Source organism: Hippocampus zosterae, chromosome 10 (genome assembly GCF_025434085.1).
Source record: "Hippocampus zosterae strain Florida chromosome 10, ASM2543408v3, whole genome shotgun sequence".
Taxonomy (NCBI): Eukaryota; Metazoa; Chordata; class Actinopteri; order Syngnathiformes; family Syngnathidae; genus Hippocampus; species Hippocampus zosterae.
In genome coordinates, this window is record NC_067460.1 from 16,354,528 (window position 1) to 16,381,014 (window position 26,487).

The 26,487-nt window shown below is 42.9% G+C and overlaps 2 protein-coding genes and 1 long non-coding RNA gene across 4 annotated transcripts; 2 read left to right on the forward strand and 1 right to left on the reverse strand.

The window, feature by feature from the left end:
• The first annotated feature begins 1,548 nt into the window (after positions 1-1,548).
• Positions 1,549-9,691, forward strand: LOC127608495 (Na(+)/citrate cotransporter-like). Its single transcript, XM_052077607.1, has 12 exons — positions 1,549-1,755; positions 2,208-2,336; positions 3,079-3,215; positions 3,635-3,840; positions 3,921-4,101; positions 4,459-4,581; positions 4,655-4,867; positions 5,049-5,155; positions 5,221-5,342; positions 6,519-6,680; positions 8,942-9,079; positions 9,228-9,691. The coding sequence occupies exons 1-12, from the start codon at positions 1,657-1,659 to the stop codon at positions 9,351-9,353; spliced, it is 1,743 nt and encodes a 580-aa protein (XP_051933567.1). The 5' UTR covers positions 1,549-1,656; the 3' UTR covers positions 9,354-9,691.
• Positions 2,583-15,850, reverse strand: LOC127608497 (uncharacterized). Its single transcript, XR_007964278.1, has 2 exons — positions 15,810-15,850; positions 2,583-2,691 (listed from the first exon to the last, which is right to left on the reverse strand). It is a non-coding gene; the product is annotated as an uncharacterized LOC127608497 (long non-coding RNA).
• On the forward strand, positions 12,483-25,700 carry slc47a3 (solute carrier family 47 member 3). 2 transcript variants are annotated; one of them, XM_052077608.1, is made up of 18 exons: positions 12,483-12,567; positions 14,247-14,436; positions 16,498-16,599; positions 16,672-16,740; positions 18,021-18,169; positions 18,260-18,302; positions 18,686-18,730; positions 18,800-18,897; positions 19,229-19,326; positions 19,580-19,693; positions 19,765-19,832; positions 19,908-20,016; positions 20,726-20,801; positions 21,668-21,737; positions 21,806-21,938; positions 22,007-22,101; positions 23,439-23,472; positions 23,904-25,700. In XM_052077608.1, exons 2-18 carry the CDS (start codon positions 14,308-14,310, stop codon positions 24,098-24,100), a joined length of 1,629 nt encoding a protein of 542 aa, XP_051933568.1. In that variant the 5' UTR covers positions 12,483-12,567; positions 14,247-14,307; the 3' UTR covers positions 24,101-25,700. The 2 variants fall into 2 exon arrangements, with proteins under 2 accessions (XP_051933568.1, XP_051933569.1); XM_052077609.1 differs by lacking the exon at positions 12,483-12,567 and having other exon boundaries at positions 13,938-14,436; positions 22,045-22,101; positions 23,904-24,016.
• Positions 25,701-26,487: the final 787 nt, after the last annotated feature.

A 26,487-nucleotide genomic window follows, 5' to 3' on the forward strand; every position in this document is an offset into this window, starting at 1 on the left:
AATGAATGGCTCCATCTTGTCTCACTTGAGTTGAAGGAAAAGGCTCATTCATCTTCAATGATTTATCCCTGTTTTTAACGTATAAAGATGTAACCTTGTGTCTCCCTTCCATTTTTGTAGACTTTTTAGTCTTGGAATGTATGCAGTTCATTCAAATTCCTAAAATGTATTTGCTCACCTTTTTTTAATTTGTGCATCTCTCACAGCTGCTTAGAAAATGTGGTGTAATGGACAAATGTTTTGGTGAATGTTTATGGAAACAGTTGAGACGTTCTCAGAGGTACTACAATAAATAAATGTTGCCACCGAAATAATTTTCAGGCTTTTTTCCCCATGTTACCCTCAGCAAATAAGTGAATTTGCAAATGCTGAATCATGAATATGCAAGTCCGTGTATTGTTGTGAAACTGTTACTGTATACGTTCGAATGAATTTGCCAGTCAAAAATGTTTACATTAATCCACATTGGCAGTTCCACCCGGGAGCATGTTTGTAGAGTGGCTGTTTCCCAGCGTGGAGGTTGGTAGTTCAATTTCTTTCATTTACCACAGTTTTGTTCAATTTTAGAACATGCTATAACTTTTTTTGGGAACATCTTTATATTTTTTTAAAATAGGGACATAATTTTGCATGGAAATATTTTTAACATATACCTGTTTTTAAATGTTACATGAAAATGTGTTTACAAAAATAATAATTGTCATCATATTTGTTTTCAACATTTCTTTTTAGGGTGGCATGGTTGGCGACTGGTTAGCACATCCACCTCACAGAGCGGAGGTGCAGGGTTCAATTCCAGCATTCCTGTGCGGAGTTTGCATCTCCAATGTGACCCGTAGAATACCCTCACAGGCACGGGGAGCATGCCTGTGAGTGTATTCTCCGGAGTATTCCGGTTTCCTCCCATATTCCAAAAACATGCGTGTTAGGTTAACGGAACACGAAATTGTCCCAAGGTGTGATTGTGAGCGCCTTCTGCCTGATGACAGCTGGGATTGGCTCCAGCACGCCCGTCACCCTCGTGAAGAAAATCATATCAGAAAATGGAAGGATGGATGTAATTCCTTTTAAGAGCTTTAAATTGACCAACTACAGTATTGTAATCTGGGGAAAACAAAATCTTTCAAAATAAAAGCTTAAAAAAACATTCTCAAGTAATTTCTTAAAAAATATATTTTCTTATTGGAACCCTACAAGTTTTGTCAAAAATTTAAAACTTCATTTTTGTTTCTCATTTGTCTGACAAGCAAAACAACAATTCTAACACTTTTTCTATAAAAAGGGGAAGAAAGGGGTTCTAATCAGATAACGATTTTTTCTTGATTTTATGCAAAATATGACTTATTTTTCATGAAAGATAAAGACTTTTCAAAACTATAGCCCTTCTCTTCAAAATATGCAAGTTTCCAATGTGCCTTGTTCAGCATGTAAACTGAATTTAGCATTTAGTGTCTTCGTTTTTTGTCAGGATCCCCCCCCCCCCCCCCACCGCCTGCACCGTGAACAATTTTGCACCGCCCCTTTTCCTTTGTACGTTCTTTCCCCGTCTCTCTTTTTTTTTTTACTGCGTGGGATTCTCACTCTTTTTTTGACGTCAATGCACCACGCACGCACTAATAAGAGACGGTCACTTTCCCGATTGTGGCTTTAATCAGGATGCCTCTGCCCAAGCGCCTGCGGTCGATCAAGAACGAATTCATCCTCTTCGCGGCTCCGCTCCTTCTGCTGCCACTGCCGCTCGTCATTGGCACGTCGGTATGTTATTATGCATTATTATCATTCCCTTACTGATTAATGTATTAACGCATTGGGGTATGCTAAAATGACGTCCTCATTGATTGTCCTTGACTCGTGAGGCATATGTTGAACTTGCACCTGTTGCTCATGTATTCACGAAAATCCACGAGAACGCGACTTGGTGTTACAAACTGTGATTTTTACAAACTGTGATTTTAACATAGCCTCCCGCGTCCACGCTGTGACGCACACGCATGTTGTGATAAAGACTAAAAATCGCGAGCTGCTTGTGCGTATTTGTGAACCAAAGAATTCTGTCCCTAAGTGATAGCCTGATAACTCATCATTATCATCAACAACAAAAATTAATCAGCCAAAGTCCTGATAAACGCTCATCAACACCCTTTGGACCACGGTATCGTTGAATGATGTAAGAGCAGGTGTTGATGCTGAGATCTTTGATATGACAGGAAGCGGCATGCGCCTATGTGATCATCCTCATGGCGGTGTACTGGTGCACCGAGGTCCTCCCGCTGGCAGTGACGGCTTTGCTCCCTGCCCTCCTCTTCCCGCTCTTTGGTGTCATGGAGTCCCAGAGTGTAAGTGAAATCTGGCCCTTTGTTGTTGTTTTTTTTCATTCATTCATTCATCTTCCGAGCCGCTTGATCCTCACTCGGGTCGCGGGGGGTGCTGGAGCCTATCCCAGCTGTCTTCGGGCAGTAGGCGGGGAACACCCTGAACCGGTTGCCAGCCAATCGCAGGGCACGCACAGACAAACAACCATCCGCACTCAACACTCACACTTAGGGACAATTTAGAGTGTTCAATCAGCCTGCCACGCAATGTTTTTGGAATGTGGGAGGAAACCGGAGCACCCGGGGAAAACCCACGCAGGCCCGGGGAGAACATGCAAACTCCACACAGGGAGGCCGGAGCTGGAATCCAACCCGGTACCTCTGCACTGTGAAGCCGATGTGCTAACCACTGGACTACCGGGCCGCCCTTTGGGGTTTTTTTTTTTTTGGTTGCTTTTTTTTAACACACTGACTTAGGAAAGTTCTTTAAGTCAGAAACCCAAAAGAGGAGTTTTGCCCTTCAGTGTGAGCCAGACAATCAAGCAACACATCTCCAAAGACGTTTTGGTTTTTGAAAAGAGCCGAAATTGCCGCTGGTCACAATGTCCTGAGCATCTGACCGTCCCTAACCCAGGTTGCTCCAGCATGTTCTTTGTCTTGCTGGAGCATCACTTCTCTCCTGAAGTGGCTCCATGTGATTTTGTTTGAAGTACCCCAAGCGCAATCTTGCCATCCATCCGAGAGATTTTCATTCAACTGCCTTCAGGTGTGCATGCAGTACCTGAAAGACACCAACCTGTTGTTTGTGGGCGGTCTGATGGTCGCCGTGGCCGTGGAGCACTGGAACCTGCACAAGCGCATCGCCCTGAGGGTGCTCCTGTTAGTCGGCGTACGTCCGGCACTGTGAGTTGCATCAAGCGTCCTGTTTCCACTGCGAAGGAACTTATTTTTCCCCCATTTGATGGCTTGTTCACGACAAGTCCTCAAATGCAGGGTTTCTCAAAATGCATCGGTCACGACAGACATTTATCCAAACAGCAACTAAACAGAACGACAAACTACATTGGCCGATTTTTTTTTCAAGAAAAGTCATTAAGTAATGAATAAAAATTCTGATTCTTAAAAAAGTAAAATCATTAGAAGTTATATTTCCTGAGATAAAGTCCTAATCTTATTATTATGATTAATATTGTTAACCCTTTCGTGCACCTTTTAACCTGAAAATCGATCATCTGACCACTGTAGTAACTACTATCTCTGAAAGGGTTAACAACCAAATTGATATTTTGACAACCAGTTGATATTTTGACCTTTGTCGGCAGGCTGATGCTGGGCTTCATGGGCGTGACGGCCTTTTTGTCCATGTGGATCAGCAACACGGCCACCACAGCCATGATGGTGCCCATCGTCCAAGCCGTCCTGGAGGAGCTCAACAACAGCGACGCGCAGATGCCCGCCATCCTGAGCTCGGATGTGGCCCAGGCGTCGGAATTGAGCGACAAGCAGCAGAAACAGACCGAGGCGACAGGTGGGCGGGGGGGGATGCCGGACTTTTCGGGTAGCGTGTTTTTGAGTTGCTCTTCTCAGATTCTCATCTCGTGCTTGAAGGCGCAGTGGTGGTGACTTTTTTGGACAGCGCCGTTGAGGTGAACCGGCAGAAGGAGGCAGCGGAAAGACGGAAGATGTGCAAAGGGATGACCCTTTGCGTCTGCTACGCCGCCAGCATCGGCGGCACCGCTACGCTGACGGGGACTGGTCCCAACTTGGTGCTCAACGGACAAATGAGCCAGTGGGTGTTGGGTCTGATGGGTGGAGGGCAGTTGCGGACTGTGCGTTTTGTATCTGAGCCTTCAGTGGCGACCTAATCCATCTCAGAATACTCCTACGACCATGTTGCAGCTATAGACGCCGTCAATATGATACAAAAAGGCAAAATAACCCGCACTCAGCAGCAGCAATAACCCAAGTAATCAGATTGAGGATGGAGAAATGCGGGTGTTCTTGTCGGTCTGCGAGCTGGGCTTTTTGACGAATGACGGCCGCCCACCCTGCGGTGGTTCATGAGTGGACGGATGCTTTAATCATCTTATGAGGGAACTATGATTTTCAGGCATGAACCGAAGCTAAATCTAATTGTTGCCTTCAGATTATTTCCTGCAAACGGCGACGTGATCAATTTCGCCTCCTGGTTCGGATTCGCCTTCCCCAACATGATCCTTATGCTGATGCTGGCGTGGGTGTGGCTACAGTTTGTCTTCATTGGATTCAAGTGAGTGAAAGGACGCTAAGAAAGCACACGGCGGAGTAAGGGGACTGAACCTAGAGGCGTTTTCGTTTCCCAGCTTCAAGAAGACGTGGGGCTGCAATGCCGAAAAGACGGAGAAGGAAGTGGCCGCCTATGAAGTGATCCGGGGGCAGCATCGTCGGCTGGGGCCCATGTCCTTTGGCGAGCTTAGCGTCCTGGGTCTCTTCATTCTGCTCGTGGTCCTGTGGTTCTCCAGGGACCCCGGCTTTATGCACGGCTGGGCCACGAACATCTTCAACTCCAAAGCAGAGTACCCAACCTTTTCCCCTCCCCCTATAATAAAATTTTGCGCTGTATTTTCATAGACAGTGCACCACCTGCGCCATGGAGCTAAGGTCCTTGGTCTCTCAGGATATTTCGTGCACCTTTCTATGAAAATAGGGCCTGGTTTGTCTTGAAGTCACCCTCATAAGACATTACCTTCCACTCAGGTATGTCACAGACGCTACTGTGGCACTCTTTGTCGCCATCCTCCTCTTTGTCCTGCCGTCCAAACTTCCACATTTCTGCCCATGGAGGACACAAAGTTTTGACACAGGTTGGTCCCTCAAAAAGGTTTTTGTTGTGCAATGACTCAAAACTAACACTTGATTCATTCTGTAGCCTCCCATCAGACGTCCAGCTCAGCTCCGCGTCTGCTCACCTGGAAGGTGGTCCAGAAGAAATTACCATGGGGAATCGTGCTTCTCCTTGGTGGTGGTTTTGCTTTGGCCAAAGGGAGTGAGGTATGGGGGTTTTGGGGGCAATGGGGAGCTTGGGGTTCGACCTCAGAAAAATCTGAGGCGCTACATTAGCAAGGATGCTAGTGCTAAGACAACATGTGACTTCATCTATCTACCTACTGTACTTACGATCACCTGTCCATCCTTCTAACTCACTACCTACCCTCTTGATCTGTCTGTTGCTCCATTGATCAGTCCATCTTCTGACCTACAGTATCTATCAGTCCATCTGTCAAAAAATTCACTCACTACCACTTAATCCACCGTTGTACCTGATCTCTGTTGGTGAATTGTTCAGTCTGCTGACCAACCAATTTACATAATCGGTGGTTTGGGTCGGTGGTGCGCCTACATTTCCGACCAAATTACTCACCGAGCTGTAGGTCTACCGGTACTTTACTATCTACTCTCTGTCAGTCTACCCTTCTAACTACTTACTATGTGCCTGTCTGATCGCCTACCAAACTGTCCGTTGGTCCCGAAATCCACCTTTGTACGTAGATACTATGAATCAGCCATTGTACAAGTCTTCATGCTCACTGTCTTTGTACCCTTTGATCGGTCTGTCGCTTTGCCTACCAACCCATTACCGACTGCCTTACCTAAGTAACTACTTACCGACACTTCCATCCACTTATCTGCCTTCAAACCTAACCTGTCAGTTGGTTCGTCCAGTTTCTTAAACAGAATATTCACTGTCTTGTCAGTTGGAGGCCCTCCGCCGACCAACAGCCCATCTGAAGTGATCTGTCTGTTGGGCCATTTGCCCCCTAAATAGCTAGCTAGATAGCTACCCTGCCTTCCGCCTACCTTTACATCCGTTCGACGGCCCACCTATCAGTCACTCCGTCAATACGTCCATCTGTCTGCCTATCCACCGATATACTTAATCTGTCTCTCTGTTTATTGATTGCTCAGCCATCGGCCTGTCTGTCAATCGGTCTCCCTATCAACCTATGGTCCGTCTCGCCCATCTACCGTCAATGGCCCCTCTATCCAACCAACAACTAACTTCACTCGTCTGTTAGCAGAGTATGCAGTATACACGCCACATTGTTTTCTGCAAGCTTCAAATACCAAAACATTTCCTTTAATTTCTAAAACCATGAAAGTCCCAATTCATTTGCAGACCTTAGTTTAGCCACGTGGCCGCCCACCACTTGTGTATGTTCTTTTCAGGTATCAGGACTTTCACGGTGGATGGGAGATCAAATGAGCCCCTTGCAAAGCATTCCACCTTGGGCAATCTCCATTATCCTGTGCCTCCTCATTGCAACCTTCACAGAGTGCGCCAGCAACGTTGCCACTGCGACGCTCTTCCTGCCCATCTTAGCATCATTGGTAAGCAATAGCAAAACAAAACAAAGAGAGATGGTCTGGCGAAAAGAAAACAGCATTTGGTTCAGCGAGGTGAAGTGTTTCTTTTTCAGCCGATTTCCCCCAATGGGAGTCCGGTGTTCAAATTCCTCCCAGTGAGAATCAGCCCATTCGCCGCCTGTTTTGTTACCGGTTCAGATGCTCATTCAAGCTGAATGTGTGTAGTGTCGTTCCCTGGGGGCCCCTCCTCACATGCGAAACTTGCCAACACACAATTTCAGCTCCTGGGCCACCCCGGCACGGGCTGAAGAATGGCATTACTGTGCACCCTGGTCGTGGACTGCTAGCGAACGCCAATGAGCCGGATTGCGAAAGACAATACCGGGCAGCAAGAAAAGAGAAGGTCCTCAGTTACACGCAGCTGAGAGTGAATGGGGTGGGATAAAGTGATAGCTTCTGCTGAAAGAAATCATTTGCATAAGCTTTATGAAGTAAAAATTCGCAACCAAAAACTGTGAGGTTTCTCACCAGATGGAAGTACCGCTACAAAAAAGTTGAAAGTATTCATAGTTATTGAAGCTCGACATCTCTACCGCTGGGGGGCCTTTTTGAATTATGATCAAACATAAGATATTTGGTCACGTTTTGACCTCGTGGAGCAGACTTATCACACATTCATATTTTATGGCGCATAATGAAACTTCACTCCCATGCTCCTCCCGATTGCGGCGGCAGAAACTCAATAACATTGCAGTATCGCATCGACCATCTGGCTAGTTTATAAATTTGGTATCAAGCAAACAAACTCTATCGAACAGGTTTATCATCGAAGGACATTTGGGAATGGACAAAATAAGCCAAAACATTTTCCGTAATCTTGAGACTTTCGTGTGATTCTACTCAGGACAAACATGCTTGCCAAATTTCATGTTGCCAACTTAAATTAGCTTTGAGGACAGGACCCTCGCCCCACGCAAATAAATAAAACCATGCGCTACTCACCCACAATTAATAAAATTGAAAATATGTGGCTCAAATTGGTAATAAATGGGGGGGGGGGGGAAGACACCTTATGGGTAGTCTTTGAAGGAACTTGAAATTGCTTAGTTCAACTTAAATGGCTTCTTGATTTGTTTTTTGGGTAATTGTGATTGACATTGATACAGAATTTTACGGAGCCAACTGAAACTGGTGTTGGAAACTACGTTTAAAACCAAAATGCAAATGACGATTTATTTGGCTCAAGAATACACATTCATTGTTATGAAACAAAAAAAGATTTCTGTGGGGCCTGAAGCGTATACTGCAGGTGTCACCAACATTTTTGAGGGTGAGAGCAACTTCATGTGTGCCGATTGTGTGAAGGGCTACCAAATTGATACACATCTGAAATAACATATTTGTCCAAAATACCTTCAATAATATGAGGATGTGTTATTTTTAATACTTGATGATTTAAATTGTCAGACTTTGATCGTGTTTCGAAATGTCTCACAGTACTGCCAATGTTTGCATTTTTAAATCATAATTTCTACTAGCAAATCACAATGTCCAGGCACTGGCGGGCTACTCAAGTGGTCTTCACGGGCTACCTGGTGCCCGCGGGCACCATGTTGGTGACCACTGGTATACTGTAACAATGTCGATGGCCTAAATTTTGTCCAGTGTAAATACTAATCAACAACCCCGACATATTACACACCGTTCCGTTTGACAGCGTTTAGACTGCCTCACCCTTTGTTACGTTGCATCTTCGCATTGTTTCAATCTACTTCTACATCAGTCAAAAATTCTACTTGTGAGGTTTTGAATAATTAAGGTCCAGTATTATTTTGTGTGTTTTTGTGTGTGTGTGTGTTTTTTTATTGTGGTTTTAGCAACCCCCTTCATTGTTGAATTCGCTTGATGTAGGTCAATCATTTCAAGTCCAGTCCTTGTCTTCTCACGTGCAATGAGAACCACTCTTGAAGGGTTCAATGGAATGTTGCTGGCCACAACCTATGAATCAGTGTGCCCACAATTCCAATGAAGGGCTGTTACCTATTCGTATTTTAAGAAGCAGAAATTACTGTGCCCTTGTGAAGTGCCATGCTCGCAGAGTCACGTTTGCAGGCTGCTATTATTGCTAGCAATGTTCCACGTATCTAATTTCAGATGCCGTGAGTCAGCCCTGACTTTGCAGGAATCCCGTCTAAATTATGCCCGTCTCATGAGAGTTTGCTCTCCTGCGGTTACCTGCTGACGTCGAGGAAAGGATTCAAGTTGATCCTTGTTTGATTCCGCAGTCGCAGTCCATCGGAATCAACCCGCTGTACGTCATGGTGCCTTGTACCCTGAGTGCCTCCTTCGCCTTCATGTTGCCCGTGGCCACGCCGCCCAACGCCATTGTTTTCTCCTACGGATACCTCAAGGTTTCAGACATGGTGGGTGTGCTCCATTGGCCTCGGTTCGTCGGGATCACGATGGAACTCGCATAGCTAATCAGTCAAATGATCTACTTGTCTGTCACTCTCTCACCGAGTCTTTGTATCTCCGTCCGTCTTGTCTGTTCAACCTTTTCTCATCTTTCAGGCCAGGACTGGAATAGTCATGAACATCATTGGCATACTGTGCATCACACTGGCCATCAACACTTGGGGCCGAGCAATGTTTCACCTGGACACCTTTCCTACGTGGGCCAACGTGAGCGCGCCGTGACAGCGACGCGCAGTTTCCTGCTCTTCTGCTCTGAGCCACATCACGGTCTGACATGGTCTGCACTGCTGAGTCTCGCCGCCTTGTTTATTTTCCAGTCCACACTCAAGCCTCGTGGATGATGAATCAGCAGTAAAGGGTAACAACGCCTTCATTTCTTCGAACACCATCACAAATGAGGTCTTTTCTGTCGCCAAAACACTTGGAAAGAATTGAAAAAGACATTTGAAACAGTGATATGTGACACTTTAAAATACGGATACGGTTTGAATTAGAACTGACCCGAGTGCTGTAACAAAGCATGTCACCAGAAGTAACAATTGAGCAAGAGACAGTGAATTAAAAGGCATTAAAAACAAATAACAGTGACCAGATTAGCCATTCACACTAAAGTTATAACAGTCCACTTCTAGTATTGCACATTTACATTGTTTACATGATACAATACAATGCAAAGTTCACAAAAATGATGGATTTCTGTATACTACAAATTGACATTTTTTATTTTTCGGCGGCTACTTGACTTGTATGTGCCTCATCTTCTAATTTATGTTGATGATCATTTGTACAATAGACAGCAAATAGATATATGTACTTTCACAGCAGATTTGACCTGAGAGGGGCTTCTTTCCGGCATTATTTCAGCATTGGGAATCATTTTCTGAATCACATCAAGACTTGGGCCAACATTCCCGTTTATTTTCCGATTGCTGCATTTGCGGCATTTTGCAATAATGATTATTCGAGTATGCAATAATGAGTTATGTCTGATGTGCTGCTGTATATATTTTTTTTTCCTGGAGAGGTTTTTGAATGTAAGATTTATCAAAATAAAGTCTCAGTCTTTTTACTCGACATGATAAGTGGCGCTCCAGTGAGGTATTGGACCGATTTTCAGTTTATATTTAATACAGAAGTGTGATTCAAGTGCATAAATAAAGGTTATCTTGTAATCCTTCTAATGCCATTCCTTGACGCTCAATAAACTCTGCCCATGAACAAAAACGGTACACAAATAGGATTTGACCAGTAGAAATAAAATATGTTGAGCAATTGTGTTAGCTCAAGTTTTGAAGCTTTGTAATGACTCACAACTTCTGTGCATTTTATAGAGGAAGTCTTTTAAAAAAAAAAATACCGATAGCACAAGTACTGTAACAGTTTTTCATTAGAAACAACGGGCGGAGGGGTCTATCTATTTCTGTTGTGGTTTCAATAGATTTGTTCAATCAAGAAATACTCCCAATAATGAGAAAAGAACAAGAAACTCAATGTCCAAGGGGAAGAGTGATTCAAGTATGATACTGTAACCGTGGGGCAGTTCCAACTAAGCCTTATGGACTCTTACCGACAGTAACGGGCCACACAAATGTATTATTTGACTGGAAAAAAAGGACTCTGTTGAGCAATTCTAGTCATCAACTCAATTTCTGTACTGAATAAAATATAATTACATTATTACAAATATTCTGTGTGCAATTTTATGACCCCCCCCACCCCAAAGAATTGATCTAACAAGGGGTAAGAACTAATCGCATGTTGTTTTCTCTTATATTAATTAATCTTAATGTCACAGTTGTGAATCAACCACTACAATGGAGCCTTATGTGTGTTGCCATCCACCGCCATGCCTAAAGACTAATACAAGCACTTGCGGGAAAAAAAAACGTCCTTATGTAGGTTATTATTATTTGTGCATGAAAGGGTTAAAAGTACAGCCCTCATTTGATTACCAGCATTTTCTGAGAAAAAAGAAGCAAATTATTTGCACGATATGGTTGGCACATCTTTTACATCGGGTGCCCTTCCTGATCCAACCCACTTATTAATTTTCACACATATTGGTTAGTGGCTTGACCAATACCCCAAGCAATGAGACAAGTCCAAAGAACTCCAAAACCCGAAAAGTAATTCAAGAGTGAATAGTATATAATAAAATAGTAATAGTAAGTATAGAATATAAATAGTAATATTTCTGGTGACTGCTGACGAACAAAAACATGTCTTGCCAAATTTTGGATGAAATTGATCAGACAGTGCCAAGAAACTTTTCTGGCACATTATTTTTCATCATCCCCCCCCACCCCTCCTTCATTCCCAAACACCCAAAACACAACCAAACATTTTTGTTTGTTTATTTTTCAGATAAATTAAATTATTGCTCAGAACAATGATAAAAGTCCAAAGAACTGGGTGAGCATTTCTCAACTTCATTGGAAAGCATAGTTGATACTTAATTTAGGACTTCTTCCTGGATTTTGACAGTGCAGAGTGAGTGAAGCACACTAATACTTTGACGGGAGGACACTCCTATTGTTCTGTGTGTCATCTGCCTTTTTTTTTATCTTTGAGACGTTGCACAAAATGACCTTTGCTTTGCTTGTATAAGTCAGCAATGTAGAGGGTAGAATAAATGAGCCTTAAAGTGAGCTGTGGGAAGTTACAAAATACAAATACTTCATTCCTAAACTTAACAGCTTTTTTCATGCATCTCTACTTGTGTATTTCTTTTTCCGGCATTTCTCTTTTACTTTTACACCCTAAAACAGACACGGCATCAAGTCATTTTTGGAGCAGGAGGAGTTTGTTGCTGTTTGTGATGGTATGGCGAAGGACTAGACCAGGGGTGTCCAAACTTTTTGCCAAGGGGGCCAGATTTTATGTGGTAAAATGTCGGGGGGCCAACCTTGGCTGACATTCTTTACATTGAACAACAATATTGTTCAACAAATTTTAGTAAGCCAGTCTGTTTCACATTTCCATTTTTATTTTAATTTCAACAATCTTAAGAATTTCTTTTGGTTCATTTGAAACAGGAATTTGAAATATGACATATCAGTCAATATAAACACGGAGTGATGTCTTGTTAACTCGTCAGTGATGCCCTCTAGTGTCTAAATGCTATTACTCATTTAGTGAATGCTATTACTCATTTAGCCACTAGAGGGAAGCAGTACTCTATGAAACATCACTCACCAGTCTACGAGACCTCAGTCAATGCAACACGTGTTCCATTGTGCCCAACCTGCGGGCCAGACGGCACTGATTTTATGACAGGGGCCGAGGGCCGGATGAAATTCGACCGCGGGCCGGATTTGGCCCGCGGGCCGGACTTTGGACATGCTTGGACTAGACGCATCGACAAATTGTCGTGTTCCTGTGACATTTCACTCGGCATTCGCTGAGTGTCTGTACTTTTCTCAAGTGCAAAATGTGAGTACTTCAGACGCTTCTTATGAAGGTGTACCGCTTTTTGGCCTTGATGGAGGTCTGTCTACTGCTAATTATTAACCCATTGTTATCCATCCAGTGGGAAAGCATGTTTAATCAGTCACCGACATAGAGCATGTAAAAAAAAATCACATTCCAAAGATCCTGACCCTGTGTATAAGTTGCACAGGTGGACAATACGCCTCCTGTGTGTTAGGATCATGTCAATACAAAAAGGGTTGTGTGCTGTGTCCCAATTGCTTCCACCCAGCAGCTGGAAGGATGACAGAGGCTCTTTCTTTGCATTCAGTCAGCTGAAATTATTTGACATCTTACGTTTCTTTCAATTGGTACTTCAACCTGACATGGTGCAATGGTGGAGGACGTGCAACATGTGCCTTGTTTTTCTGGCTTCATTATTTTATTCATCATAAAAGCCCAGCAAAGTCTGTCCTCTGCTATCATTCAACCATTGAACCAACTGGGTAGCACATCTGCCTAATTGTGCAGTAGTGCAGGGTTCAATTCTGGCTCCAGCCTTCATGTGTGGAGTTTGCATGTTCTCCCTGTACATGCTTGGGTTTTCTGCGGGTACTCCGTTTTTTTTCCCACATTCAAAAACATCATATGCATTGCAGGGTCATGGAACACTCTAAATTGTCCCGAGGTGTGGTTGTGAAACATTCAAAAACATCGTATGCATTGCAGGGTCAAGGAACACTCTAAATTGTCCCGAGGTGTGGTTGTGAGCGCTCAGGCTTGTCTGTCTGTGTGCCCTTCCACCTTGTAACCAGTTTAGGGTTCACACCCAAGGACAATTTAGAGTGTTCCATTCGCCTTCTATGAATGTTTTTGTAATGTTGGAGGAAACCGGAGAATCCAACCTTGCACCTCTGGGCTGTGGGGCAGACATGGTATCCAGTCGTCTACCGTGCCTCTTCTTCTTCTTCTTATCATTATTATTACTCTTATTTTATTTTGTTTATTTTTTTACAATTTTGATACTGGCAGAATCGTAAAAAGTCTGATGAGCAAATTAGATACATTTATATAATTAATTTTGGTTTTAAATGACCAAAAACGATATATATATTTAAATCTTATTTAATAAAAATATGTGTAATGTAACTGGTTGCCAGCCAATCGTAGATTTTAGTAACAGTATGAGTTAAATATGCATTGGGTGATTGCGCTACGAGGCCAACGTTGTATGATACAATTATTCTCTGATACTTTGATTATTTTTATAAAGAATAATAAAAATAATTATTATATGTAACTATTTTCATTCAAATTACTTTGTATGTAGACGATATGCTTGTTTCATTTGCGTAAGTATGCACTGAAATAATTAATTGGGGACTTCCAAAGCAAATGAAATGTGGCAGCACAAATGCAACGGGTGTTGGAAAACACATACAATGGCTCCACCTCCTGGCAAAACGATGACAGTACACATGCCTTCATAGGGAAGTTGCGAACCAGCTGGAATCTGTTGTTGGAAACACATGGCAGACCATATTAGGGCTCTCGTCGGAGTTCGCTGAATATATTAGATTATTTTACCTGGATATTGGTTTTGTTTTCTGAATATCCATGCATCGCCAACTTGGATAGCTAGTTATTTCACCCGGTGGCCGTGGGCGGCTCACGAAACGTTTCTGGGTTTTTTTTCCATCTTTGTAGTAACACTGACCGATAACTCTTGGCTGGAGAAATCAAGTAGAAGATCATTTGAGTGACGAGAATGATGGAAAGCTATTTCTCGCCGTCCTCTTCTTGGAGAGGAGCTTGTTTTCTCCGGAGAATACGCCAGTTAATTCCCGCCGGCTTCAAGGATGAACTAAAAAACCTGTCAACGTTGGCTTTGCCTGCGGTAAGTTATCACATATATTTTTACGAACCATAACCATAACAATAACTTCTAGATAAGCACAATGTTACACACTAGAAAAGACGAACCAAGCCGTGTAAAGTGGCTTGAAATGTTAATTTAGGCAAAAAAAGGCAAGTTTACAGTATTTGTATGTAAAACATTTCATGTACAAGACGATCCGAAGTGATTTACATAAAACATATTACAATAAGAGACACACAAAAATTTAAGACGTTACAAAAATCATCTGAAATAATTAAATGAAAAAATGATCAAAACCAAGCATCAGTCAAGAAAGATTCAAAGATAGCGTGGAAATAGGGATTAAAACAAGAGAATTAAGGAAAGAGTCATGACAATACTGCGCTGAATAATAATGTTTTAAGCCAGGGGTGCCCATTAGGTAGATCCTGATCTACCGGTAGATCTAAGACAGGTCCCAAGTAGATCTGAGGAGTGTCGAGAAGAAAAAAAACAAACAACCATTTGTGTTTCTTTGTACATGTTAGTAATATATTTTTGTGTTAATATACACTGCACACTAATCAGTCTCATTTTCACTAAAAAAATATATTTAAAAAATAAAATAAAGCAGGTAAATCTTAAATTTGTCTGTGTGTGTGCGTGCGCGCGCCGGTAAGGGTAGATCCCGTGAGGTTAGTTGATCAAAAAGTAGATCTTCGATCCAAAAAGTTTGGGCACCCCTGTTTTAAGCCCTCTTTTAAATGAAATGACAGTTTGAATAGTCCTCAGGTATTCTGGGAGTTTGTTCCATGGGCGAGGAACATAGTGACTAAATGCTGATTCACTTTGGTTCTGGTTCTGGGAACACACAATAGATCTGTCCTAGAAGACCTGAGTGGTCTGGCTGCTTCGTAGGGAACGAGTACATCTTGCATTGATTTTGTTACAATTTAATACCCCCTAAGCCAGGGGTGCCCAAACCTTTTGGATCGAAGATCTACTTTTCGATCAACTAACCTCACGGGATCTACCCTTACCGGCGCGCGCGCACACACACACACACAAACACACACACACACACACAAATTTAAGATTCCATCCATCCATTTTACGAACCGCTTGATCCTCACCAGGGTCGCGGGGGGTGCTGGAGCCTATCCCAGCTGTCTTCGGGCAGTAGGCGGGGGACACCCTGAATCGGTTGCCAGCCAATCGCAGGGCACACAGAAACGAACAACCATTCGCACTCACAACCACACCTAGGGACAATTTAGAGTGTTCAATCAGCCTGCCACGCATGTTTTTGGAATGTGGGAGGAAACCGGAGCACCCGGAGAAAACCCACGCAGGCCCGGGGAGAACATGCAAACTCCACACAGGGAGGCCGGAGCTGGAATCGAACCCGGTACCTCTGCACTGTGAAGCCGACGTGCTAACCACTGGACTACCGGGCCGCCCCAAATTTAAGATTTACCTGCTTTATTTTATTTTTTAAAATATTTTTTTAGTGAAAATGAGACTGATTAGTGTGCAGTGTATATTAACACAAAAAATATATTACTAACATGTACAAAGACACACAAATGGTTGTTTGTTTTTTTTCTTCTTGACACTCCTCGGATCTACTTGGGACCTGTCTTAGATCTACTGGTAGATCACGATCTACCTAATGGGCACCCCTGCTGTAAAGCCTTGTTTATAACCTTTACAATGGTTTAACCTTTACACCCTACTTCGAAATGCTCGTTTTGAAACCCTAACTCGCAACCCTAATTCAGTCTTGAATCCAGACTCTTAAAACCTCCTTAGACCCGAACTCTTGCAAGGCATGCATTTTTATTTTCTCTTTGATATTTAGGCTAATTGGGACCTGATGAGTGTAAAAACAAAGAATTATCTTTTTACTTGATGAAAGGTCCTCGTAAGTGGACGCCAGGCCCTTATAGTCCAAAATTTAACATTCTAGTCATGAAAACCAAAGACGTCATGTCCACACATGTGGACGCCTAACGGATGACCCTAAACGGGTCAGAAGAGTCAATTTGAAACCCCTTCCTTTGTTCAACACCGTAACCCTTGCTTTCATCTATTACATAGACTCTGACACAGCTCCTGGTGGTTACTGTGAGTTGTGTCAGCGCTGCCTTCTGCGGTCATTTGGGAAGGATTGAGCTGGATGCAGTCGCTCTGGCCACAGCCGTGAGTGTCATGTCGTACCGTTGATGCTATAAATGCACCGAAGAAATGCACATGTACTCATTTCATCCACAGATTGTGAACGTCACAGGCATATCTGTCGGTGCCGGGCTGTCATCAGCATGTGATACTTTGATTTCTCAGGTATGAAAACTGGATGACTTCTAAATGCACGAGTCAAAGTTGTGTCACTCACTACAGTAAACGCCAGGGTGGAATTCAATAAATTGACATGTACTGTCCGTGCCACTGGCTTTGGGCTCCTAGAATTGAATGAATTGTCAGATATATGTACAATAGACCAGTGCGTAGAAGTGTATATGCTAGAGGTGGGACGAAGTCACGTGTGCAAGTTTCAAGTTGTACCTTTGAAGTTTCAAGCAAGTCCCAATTTATCCATCCATCCATTCATTTTCTGATCCGCTTATCCTCACAAGGGTCGCGGTCATAGTGGAGCCTAACCCAGCTGTCTTTGGGCTGTTGGCGGGGGGCACCCTGAACTGGTTGCCAGCCAATCGCAGGGCACACATAGACGAACAACCATCCGCGTATCACACTCACATCTAGGGACAATTTATAGCAGGCATGTCCAGCTCTCATATCTCAAGTCATTTCAGTGTTCGCTTACTTTTCCTGGGGGATACGTTCCAAGCAACTGGCTAAGCGCTCCACCAAAGTTCAAGTCAACTCGAGTCGATACACGAGCTAACTCAAGTCTAACTATGACTCGAGTCCCCCTAGAACGCTTTTGAATAGCGATAGTGAGTGGTGCACAACTCCATCCATCCATCCATCCATCCATCCATCCATCCATCCATCCATCATCTATCGCTTATCCAGGGCCGGGTCGCGGGGGCAACAGCTTTAGCAGGGAAGCCCAGACTTCCCTCTCCCTAGCTACTTCTTCCAGCTCTCCCCGGGGGATCCCGAGTCGTTCCCAGGCAAGCTGGGTGACGTAGTCTCTCCAGCGTGTCCTGGGTCTTCCTCGGGGTCTCCTCCCGGTGGGACATGCCCGGAACACCTCACCAGGGAGGCGCTCAGGAGGCATCCGAATCAGATGCCCAAGCCACCTCATCTGGCTCCTCTCGGTGTGGAGGAGAAGCGGCTCGACTCTGAGCCCCTCCCGGATGACCGAGCTCCTCACCTTATCTCTAAGAGAGAGCCCGGACACCCTGCGGAGAAAACTAATTTTCGGCCGCTTGTAACCGGGATCTCGTTCTTTCGGTCACGACCCATAGCTCGTGACCATAGATGAGGGTTGGAACGTAGATCGACCGGTAAATTGAGAGCTTCGCCCTTTGGCTCAGCTCCTTCTTCACCACGACAGACCGATACAGCGTCCGCAACTCATGATCAAAGAAAAAAAAACACAATTTGAACAGTTGTTCACTGTTGAAAGTATGAAAAATAAACCTATGTGTCAGACATATGGTGCCCGCAATCTCCTGAGAGTCGGGGTGATCCTGCAGAGGGCAATCATCATCCTCATCCTGACGTGTTTCCCATGCTGGGCAATGCTCATCAACACAGAGTCCATTCTGCTGCTTTTGGGACAAAACCCGGAGGTTGCCAGGTCAGCGGACGACAATGTTTCATCTTCTTCTAGATTCATCATTTTTAAAAAAAGTGTCTGTCACTTTTGTGGTCATTGTCTCCTCCTCAGGTTGTCTCAGCTGTACGTGAAGATCTTCATGCCCGCACTTCCTGTGAGTTTTCCAAAAAGTTATAGAAATGACGGCCTCAATCCTGAATTATGATATTCCTGGTATCAAGATGGAGTATAATAGTTTAATAAACAATAAATAAATACATAAAAATCTAAGGCTGACACTTCAATATGCACTTGAGATGAAGTAGCTTTTTGACGAATCTAGAACCCTTTAGGGGACCACTGTGTGTTTGGATGGAAACAGTTGGCGCACGTGTATCATTTTGGCAGCACTGAGAGTTACATACGTGATTTTTAAAGTTGTATTCTGGCTTTAAGACCATAAATTCTGTTCAAGAAACTGCTGCGGTCACGTGGTGGCCGGTCGGAGTGCAGTTCTGCTTGATGCATTCAATTCAATGCCGATATCTTTGTTTCCAGGCTTCATTCATGTATGATCTGCAGTCGAGATACTTGCAAAACCAGGTACCTTCTGCTCAGTCTGAACTAACAGAACGGATAAACCTCTCAAACCATCTTGATCGACTATTTCAGGGGATCATCTGGCCACAAGTGATCACAGCCTTTGTGGCCAATCTCATCAACGCCCTCATGAACTACATCGTTCTCTTTGCATTCAACATGGGAGTTGTGTGAGTAACGAGCATTGGAAATTGCTCTGCTTCTCCGTTTGTTGGCAAAAAAATTGTAGTTTAGACATTTTTGTTCTTGCTGGAAAAAACGGTTTAGTAGTCGTCACAATGCTGAATGAAAATTGACTTGGCAGGACCCTGCAGTTTTTGTCTCCCCCCCCCTCCCCACCCGAGTCCAACCCGCAAAGCCAGTTTCACTTAGCAATACGAAATTTGGTAAACATCTCTGTCATGAGTAACAAAAAGATATTCAAAAATTATATTGGCTTTTCATTCTTCATGTTTACACTTGACTCATTTCTGCACTCCCAAATGAAAATATCTTTGACAGAGGTTCTGCTCTTGCCAACAATGTGTCACGGTTTTCCATGGCTGGCATTCTCTACGCTTACATCTTGTGGAAAGGTCTTCACAAGGTCACCTGGGGAGGTGAGTGCAACATACTGTGGTGCAGATAGATACTAATTCATATACATCATGGGTTCCTTCGGGAAAGTTATTGAATGACTTCCAATCAGGACTTGTTGAAGGCTAAGAAATGTTAATATAGAGACAAGTGAACATTCACACCGCCACTGAGTGGGAACCGATCTCAAGCTGCCTCCATCGTGTGTACCACTACACTGGAATCTTTGACAGAACTACAAGTAAAGCTTTTGAAGTACCTGGCCCGTCTCTGCAGGCTGGTCCAAAGATTGTCTGCAGGACTGGGGCTCCTTCTTCTATTTGGCTTTTCCCAGCATGGTCATGATGTGTGCGGAGTGGTGGACCTTTGAGATTGCCATCTTTCTAGCAGGTACTGCCAACCAACGCATTTTGGCAGGCTGGTCAGCAGCAAAATAAAATCTCTTTATTTCCTCTGAACAGGTCTCATAAGTGAGGTGGAACTCGGAGCTCAATCCGTCATCTACGAATTCACAAACTGTGCTTACATGGTGATTTTTTTTCAATTTTTTTTTTTTATCAGATATCGAAATTGAGAGGCTACTCACGGTGTACTTTGTTGTCAGTTTCCTTTGGGTTTCAGCGTGGCAGGATGTGTTAGAGTGGGACACGCTCTAGGAGCTGGAAAGTCCCAGCTGGCCAAGTTGTCTACAAAACTGACGATATTCTGCGGAGGTTAGTTTGACTGCAAACGCCGCTTCTTCCGTTTCGGAATTGCTTGTACCAACCGGGCTACATACAAGAAGTCCTCTCTTAAATTTTCCTGCTTTCTGTCAGGATGAAACACGCTTGCCGAATTTCGTTTCAATGGGATGCACTGGTGGCGGGTATGGATATTTTCTTTGTCAGACCTCATGTGAGATACTTCTGCAAAAACTACATTCGAAAGATTTAACTTCTCAAAATATGCTTGTTCTTTGTCTGCGAAGATATTTTTCTTCCAGGGCAATTTTTGCATGCCCTCGCTTGCTTCAAGCATTGGTTAACTTGAAAATCTTTGCTTTGGTGTGTGGATTAAGGGTGTGTTGACTGCACTAATGCACTAACCAATTATCGAAGTCAGCACAGTTTTCTACATACTGTGTCCAAAAAAACCCGTAATATTTTCCTTATATTCACACAGATTAACAGTGGCTTTAAAACGTCACTTTTTTGAAGGCAGGCTTTGTTTACTTGTTTTCAGAAACCTTACTGGAACAAAATGTCCATCTCTATTTGCAGATCATTTTGCTAAAATTAACTAACATAGTCCTGCTGTCATGGCTTTTCCCCCCTCATATCTTTAAACTGGTTTTACGCAGTGTTACCTCGAGAGAGTGGCGTATGACTTGAATTTTATTCCGGTGACGCGAAAAAGGATTGAACTTTTCACCCTTGTCCACAGTATCAGTCTCCGTATGCTTGGTGGTCGTCATCGGCAGCTTGAGGTATCACATTGCCTCACTCTTCACGTCAGACGAGTGAGTATACTCATCTTATTAAAAACAAATAAGATGTTGACCTTGGCATATTTGATATGCTTGTAAATATTGAGTTTGTTCTTGCAATTTGCAACTGTTCTCGCATGTGTTTGGCTCATTTGCAACATTGATTGAGGGATATTTAGTCACACTCTATTTAGGCATTGCACCACCTGAGCTTGACTTTCAATATAAATGTATAGTAGAGTATATAGAGAGAGTGTAGAGCAGGGGTGGCCAACCCGCGGCTCGTGAGCCGCATGCGCTCCTGGGCTTTCACACGACAATTGTTGAAAAAGCCTCGGCGATGGCGCTGCCATTCAAACAACGGTGCTTAATGCACAGAACGTACTACGTCAGCCTATCATCAATCCCGTTACTTGATTGACATAGAGGGCAACCAATCAGATGACTGAATCACCGCTCGTGCGCAGACAACGGCGCTAAGTGCTAAGTGCTAAGCTAGTCAGCGAATTACCTCTGTTTTTAGGGTGCCCAATACGTCGATCGCAATCAACCAATATATGTGCTCGAGTGCATGGTCGCGTGTGTGTGTGTGTGTGGCTCTTTGCAGTAACACAGTAGTAGTACAGTAGTAGTAGTATTGTGTATGTTAAATCGCTCCATGTACAGCACTTTGTATGCAGCGATGGCTGTTTGAAAGTGCTCTAAATAAAATGTATTATTATTATTATTATTATTATTATAAATACTGTTGACTTGACTTGACAGTAAAAAAATGGCTCTTAGTCTTTGGTTGGCCACCCCTGGTGTAGAGTGTCAGTCATTGTCAGTCCGTCATCTTTATTTCTAACGTTATAAATATGCTTCATGTCTTGCTGCAAATGTCCTTGTGTTTCTGACAGACAAATACAGCTAAAGGTTGCTGAGGTTCTGTCGCTCTGCGTTCCGTTCACGCTGATGGAATCGATTACAGTAGGCCTGTTTAATGTACGTAATTGTTACATGACGACACAGCAACACCGTTGAGTGTGTTTTTACAGGTGGCCGGAGGAGGGATTATCAGAGGCATAGGGAAGCAGAAAGTTGGAGCCCTCTGCACCATTGTCGGTTTTTATGGGGTGGGTCTACCTGTCGGAGTGCTACTGATGTTTTCAGCCAAATTAGGAATCAAGGGTACGTCCTTTTGCCGTGTTAAATTATTTTGACAATCTTCACTGTCTTTGGTAACTCGTTGTTTGCAGGTCTATGGATGGGTTTCTGTGCCTGTATGTTTCTGCAGAGCTTCATCCTGGTTGTCTACTTGGCAAGGATAAACTGGGAACAAGTTACACTTGAGGTATTGCTTCAATTGTATGCTGATATTTATGCACAGCGGTGCTTTGAGATACCAGTTAAATTTGTTCCGTGACAACGCTCGTAACTCAAACCAGCGGTATCTCAAATCATCTTGGATAGGAGGATGACAAAAAAAAAAAGGTGCGCTACAAAGCTACTTTCTGAACTCTGTTGTTTTAGACTTGAGGCAATGATAAATATGAACATTTCAGAGGCGTGTCAGTTCCATCACAGCATGAAAATTTATTCGAGTTCAATTAAAGAGTTTTATTTACCTTAAAGCTCTTGACTCACCAAACCTAATACTTCCCACTGCATGGTAACCACATGACTGGAACGCTTAATCCATTTAATAACACCGGTCACATTTGTGAAGGACAACAATTATTTAATTTACAAGGGCTCTAAATTTTTTATTACTGATTACTTAAAAGGGCTACTACCAATGACACCTGATTTTGACTTTTAAATGTGGGATTAAATGAGTTAATGTAAATGAGCTTCGAGCCGCTCGATGTCGTAAAACCTGTGATAATTCTACAAAGATTATGTGAACCTATCTATTTATGTTACCTTCACCCAGTGCAAATAAGAGGCAGATCGGCCCCATATTTAGAATTTTATTAGCGTAACGTCTCCCTCTCCGCAGGCACCTACTGACAAAAATAGTTATTCATTCATTCATTCATCTTCCTAACCGCTTGATCCTCACTAGGGTCGCGGGGGGTGCTGGAGCCTATCCCAGCTGTCTCCGGGCAGTAGGCGGGGGACACCCTGAATCGGTTGCCAGCCAATCGCAGGGCACACAGAGACGAACAACCATTCGCACCCACACTCACACCTAGGGACAATTTCGAGTGTTCAATCAGCCTGCCATGCATATTTTTGGAATGTGGGAGGAAACCGGAGCACCCGGAGAAAACCCACGCAGGCCCGGGGAGAACATGCAAACTCCACACAGGGAGGCCGGAGCTGGAATCGAACCCGGTACCTCTGTACTGTGAAGCCGACGTGCTAACCACTGGACTACCGGGCCGCCCTACAAGAATGGTTACCGTGCTTAAAATACAAAATATTGCTGAGATCCTTGCAATAATTTCAGTGTTTGACCAATAGTAATGTCCCACATCTCCCACACACATAAACATACCTGATGCTCTTTTGACACCGGCGAATCTTCTCCGGTTACAGGAAGTCACGCACATAATTGTTACTCCATAAGAGCCCTTGGGGAATAAGGTGGATATTGCACCTCAAGGCACCGCGAGTCATCTTCTTCTTTGTTCTATTATCATTAGTTTTGTTATAATAATTATTACTTTATTTTTTGTTTTCCAGGCTCAGATGAGAGCTGGTGTTAGCAGGAGTTCAGGTAAGTTGAAAAAAAAACAGCTTTTGATATCTTATCAATAAAACATTAAGCAGGTCAAATACAAAGAAAAGAAAAGCATCCCCAAAAGAAACACAAAAGATGAGGAATGAATGTGTCGCTGATGGTGTAGTTGTACACTCGCCTGACTTGTATGCGGGTAGCATACGATTGCTTCCCACTCAGTGACGGTGTGAATGTGGGTGTGAATGGTTGCTCATCTCTATGTGTGCCGTGTGACTGACTGGCGACCAGTTCAGAGTGCAGTCCGCCCTCTGCCTGACATCAGCTGGGATAGGCTGCGGCACCCCTCTGCGAGCCTGGAGAGGATACGCAGTGTTGAAAATGGATGTGTGGATGGATTACAGATAAGAGAAGTAAAGCAACCATAACAGATACCGTTTTTTAACTTAGTTATTGCTCCTCCCCGACAGTCGACCCACAGCATCAAAGCGAAGCGCTCGAGCTGTTGGCCCCCGAGGATAAAGAAGAGGAGGAGGTGGCAGAGGTGATCAACGCTGCAGACCAAAGGAACTTAATCCTGCGTCGAGGCCTTCTTGTGTCTCTCATGATCTTTATTCTGGTTGCGGGGATTGTAGTCAACCAGCTGTTGACCAAACACCTGTCCTGATCACATGATCAATTTGTCAGTACGGGGCTCCCATTAAATCTGTCGGTTTGTGACAAGGCCTAAGGCATGAGTGAGGTGTGGATGATAAAAGATGTATAAAAGATGCAACAGGAGTGCCAGGTCAGATGAGGTGAATGGCCAGGAATAGGTCATTTTGAATTTGGAATCAATTTAAATTCACATTTTCAAATTCAAACACGAGACCTGCCCCAAACCCAATTTAAAGTTTGGACACAGTCCACACAAATTCAATGCATATGATATAGATTGATATGCCACAAAGGCATATGATGACTTTGTTACGCTATGAATTATACAAAAGTGATAACGGTCTTCTAATATGGATTGCACCATATTCACATGATGCTTGACCATGCACTATGATGGCTTGATTAATGTACAGTAATTGATGCTTTAATATAAATTAGAAAATACTTTACATATTTTATCAGCAACTGCTCCAAATACATTATTTGATGTGTTTTATGCCCATGTTCGTGTTATTCTCATGAATATGAGATGTTAAGTTTGTACGTGTTGGGCCTGTTTTTACATGTGAGAAGCTGAGGTAGTGATATGTATGTATTTGAAAAAGATGTGCTTATTGTAAACAAGCGTTATTATGGAAGCTTGAAGGTACAAATAATGGAACAGATTTAATTAATTACCGTGATAATTTTCATATTTTGATGATGATTAACTCAATATGTTACATCTTATTTGATTGATGATTATTGTTTCACGCTTAAATCTTTTAAAATTATAACTTAATCATTTGATCTTTTTATTATTTAACGGCTGTAATACTTTTCACATTTTGATGATTATTAATTCAATATGCCCCATCTTATTTGGTTGGTTATTTTTTAAATTACCTGTACTGCATTGCATCGCTACTAAACCTTTTAAAAACATAAATTTATTATTTTATGTTCTTTGGCATGATTTTGAAACAGCTTCTAGGTAACGTTCACTGTTTTGAGGCGCGACAAACCAGCAAAATTACAATTAAGAGAATTTCTTAATTGTAATTACCTTCTCTGAGAAAGAAAGTCTCCATTGAGTGACTGAGTCCGTCTGTAAGAAAATGTCTGCAATAAACAGAAGTGTCGAAACACTGTTCTGTGGGACGCGAATATGGTTTTAAAATGATAGTGTAGAGACAGGAATTTTGGTGTTGACACAGACAGCAAGATGAATTGTGTTAATTCTGAGATGTTTGAATTTGTGTCAGAACACTCGCACGTCTTTACCACAAAGACAAGAGTAGAATGGATTTCATAAGTCGCTAGACTTAGTAGACTGAGGCTGCTGTTGTCTTCTTCTCTGATCAAACAATGTTGTCTTTTCCTCTGATCAAAACAGTGTCTCCCCAAGCAGATGCACCTGATTAAAATATTCATTCCGTGTCTTTTGTGCATTTTTTTTCCACTAATCACTTAAATCCCAAAGGGTCAAATTTGGCCCTAATCCTAAATTAGGATGAAAGCATTAAATATTTGAAAAAACTTATTTTGGTGTTCAGTGAACGTATAGCAGGCATTTAATGTAAAATTCATCATTTTCCAAAGAAGAAAACGGTTCTTGGGTTCTCCAGGGTTAAATTATCCTGTGGGCCTGATTAAACCTCCTTACAGGCCGTTCCGGCCTGATGTTATACATCCCTGATGTACAGTAAGGCGTTTTTAGATTGAAAAAAATGACCATGTATAGTAAGGCGTTTTTAACCGAAAAAACCCGACCATGTATAGTAAGGCGTTTTTACCCCAAAAACGACCATGTTTAGCAAGTGTTTTTTGCCCCAAAATCGACCATGTATAGTCATGCGTTTTTAAACGAAAAATACGACCATGTATAGTAAGTCGTTTTTAGATGAAAAAAACGACCATGTAAAGTAAGGCGTTTTTCTGATGAAAAAAAACGACCATGTATAGTAAGGCATTTTTTGATGAAAAAAAGACCATGTATAGTAAGGCTTTTTTAGCCGAAAAAAACGACCATGCATAGTAAGGCGTTTTTAGGCAAAAAAACGACCATGTATAGTAAGGCGTTTTTAGCCGGAAAAAAACCGACCATGTATAGTAAGGCGTTTTTAGACGGAAAAAAAACGACCATGTATAGTAAGGCGTTTTTAGACGAAAAAAAACGACCATGTATAGTAAGGCGTTTTTAGCCGAAAAATACAACCGTGTATAGTAAGGCGTTTTTTGGGGGTGAAAACGCCTAACTATACATGGCAGTTTAACCCCCAAAAAACGACCATGATCATCAGCAAGATCTGACATTGAACCTGTTCATTTGAATCAGGTGTGTTGCAACAGGGAGACTTGGAAAACATGCAGGACAGCGGCCCTCCAGGACCTGAGCTCGACACCTATGCGTTTATT

Bases quoted from the DNA above. Each gene is read 5' to 3' on its own strand.
- LOC127608495 (XM_052077607.1), top strand. From the start codon at position 1,657: ATGCCTCTGCCCAAGCGCCTGCGGTCGATCAAGAACGAATTCATCCTC. The intron at 3,216-3,634 runs GTGAGTTGCATC...CTTTGTCGGCAG, and splicing joins GTCGGCGTACGTCCGGCACT to GCTGATGCTGGGCTTCATGG. The intron at 5,343-6,518 runs GTATGGGGGTTT...TGTTCTTTTCAG, and splicing joins CTTTGGCCAAAGGGAGTGAG to GTATCAGGACTTTCACGGTG.
- slc47a3 (XM_052077608.1), top strand. From the start codon at position 14,308: ATGATGGAAAGCTATTTCTCGCCGTCCTCTTCTTGGAGAGGAGCTTGT. The intron at 18,303-18,685 runs GTGAGTTTTCCA...CTTTGTTTCCAG, and splicing joins TCTTCATGCCCGCACTTCCT to GCTTCATTCATGTATGATCT. The intron at 21,939-22,006 runs GTACGTCCTTTT...CGTTGTTTGCAG, and splicing joins AGCCAAATTAGGAATCAAGG to GTCTATGGATGGGTTTCTGT.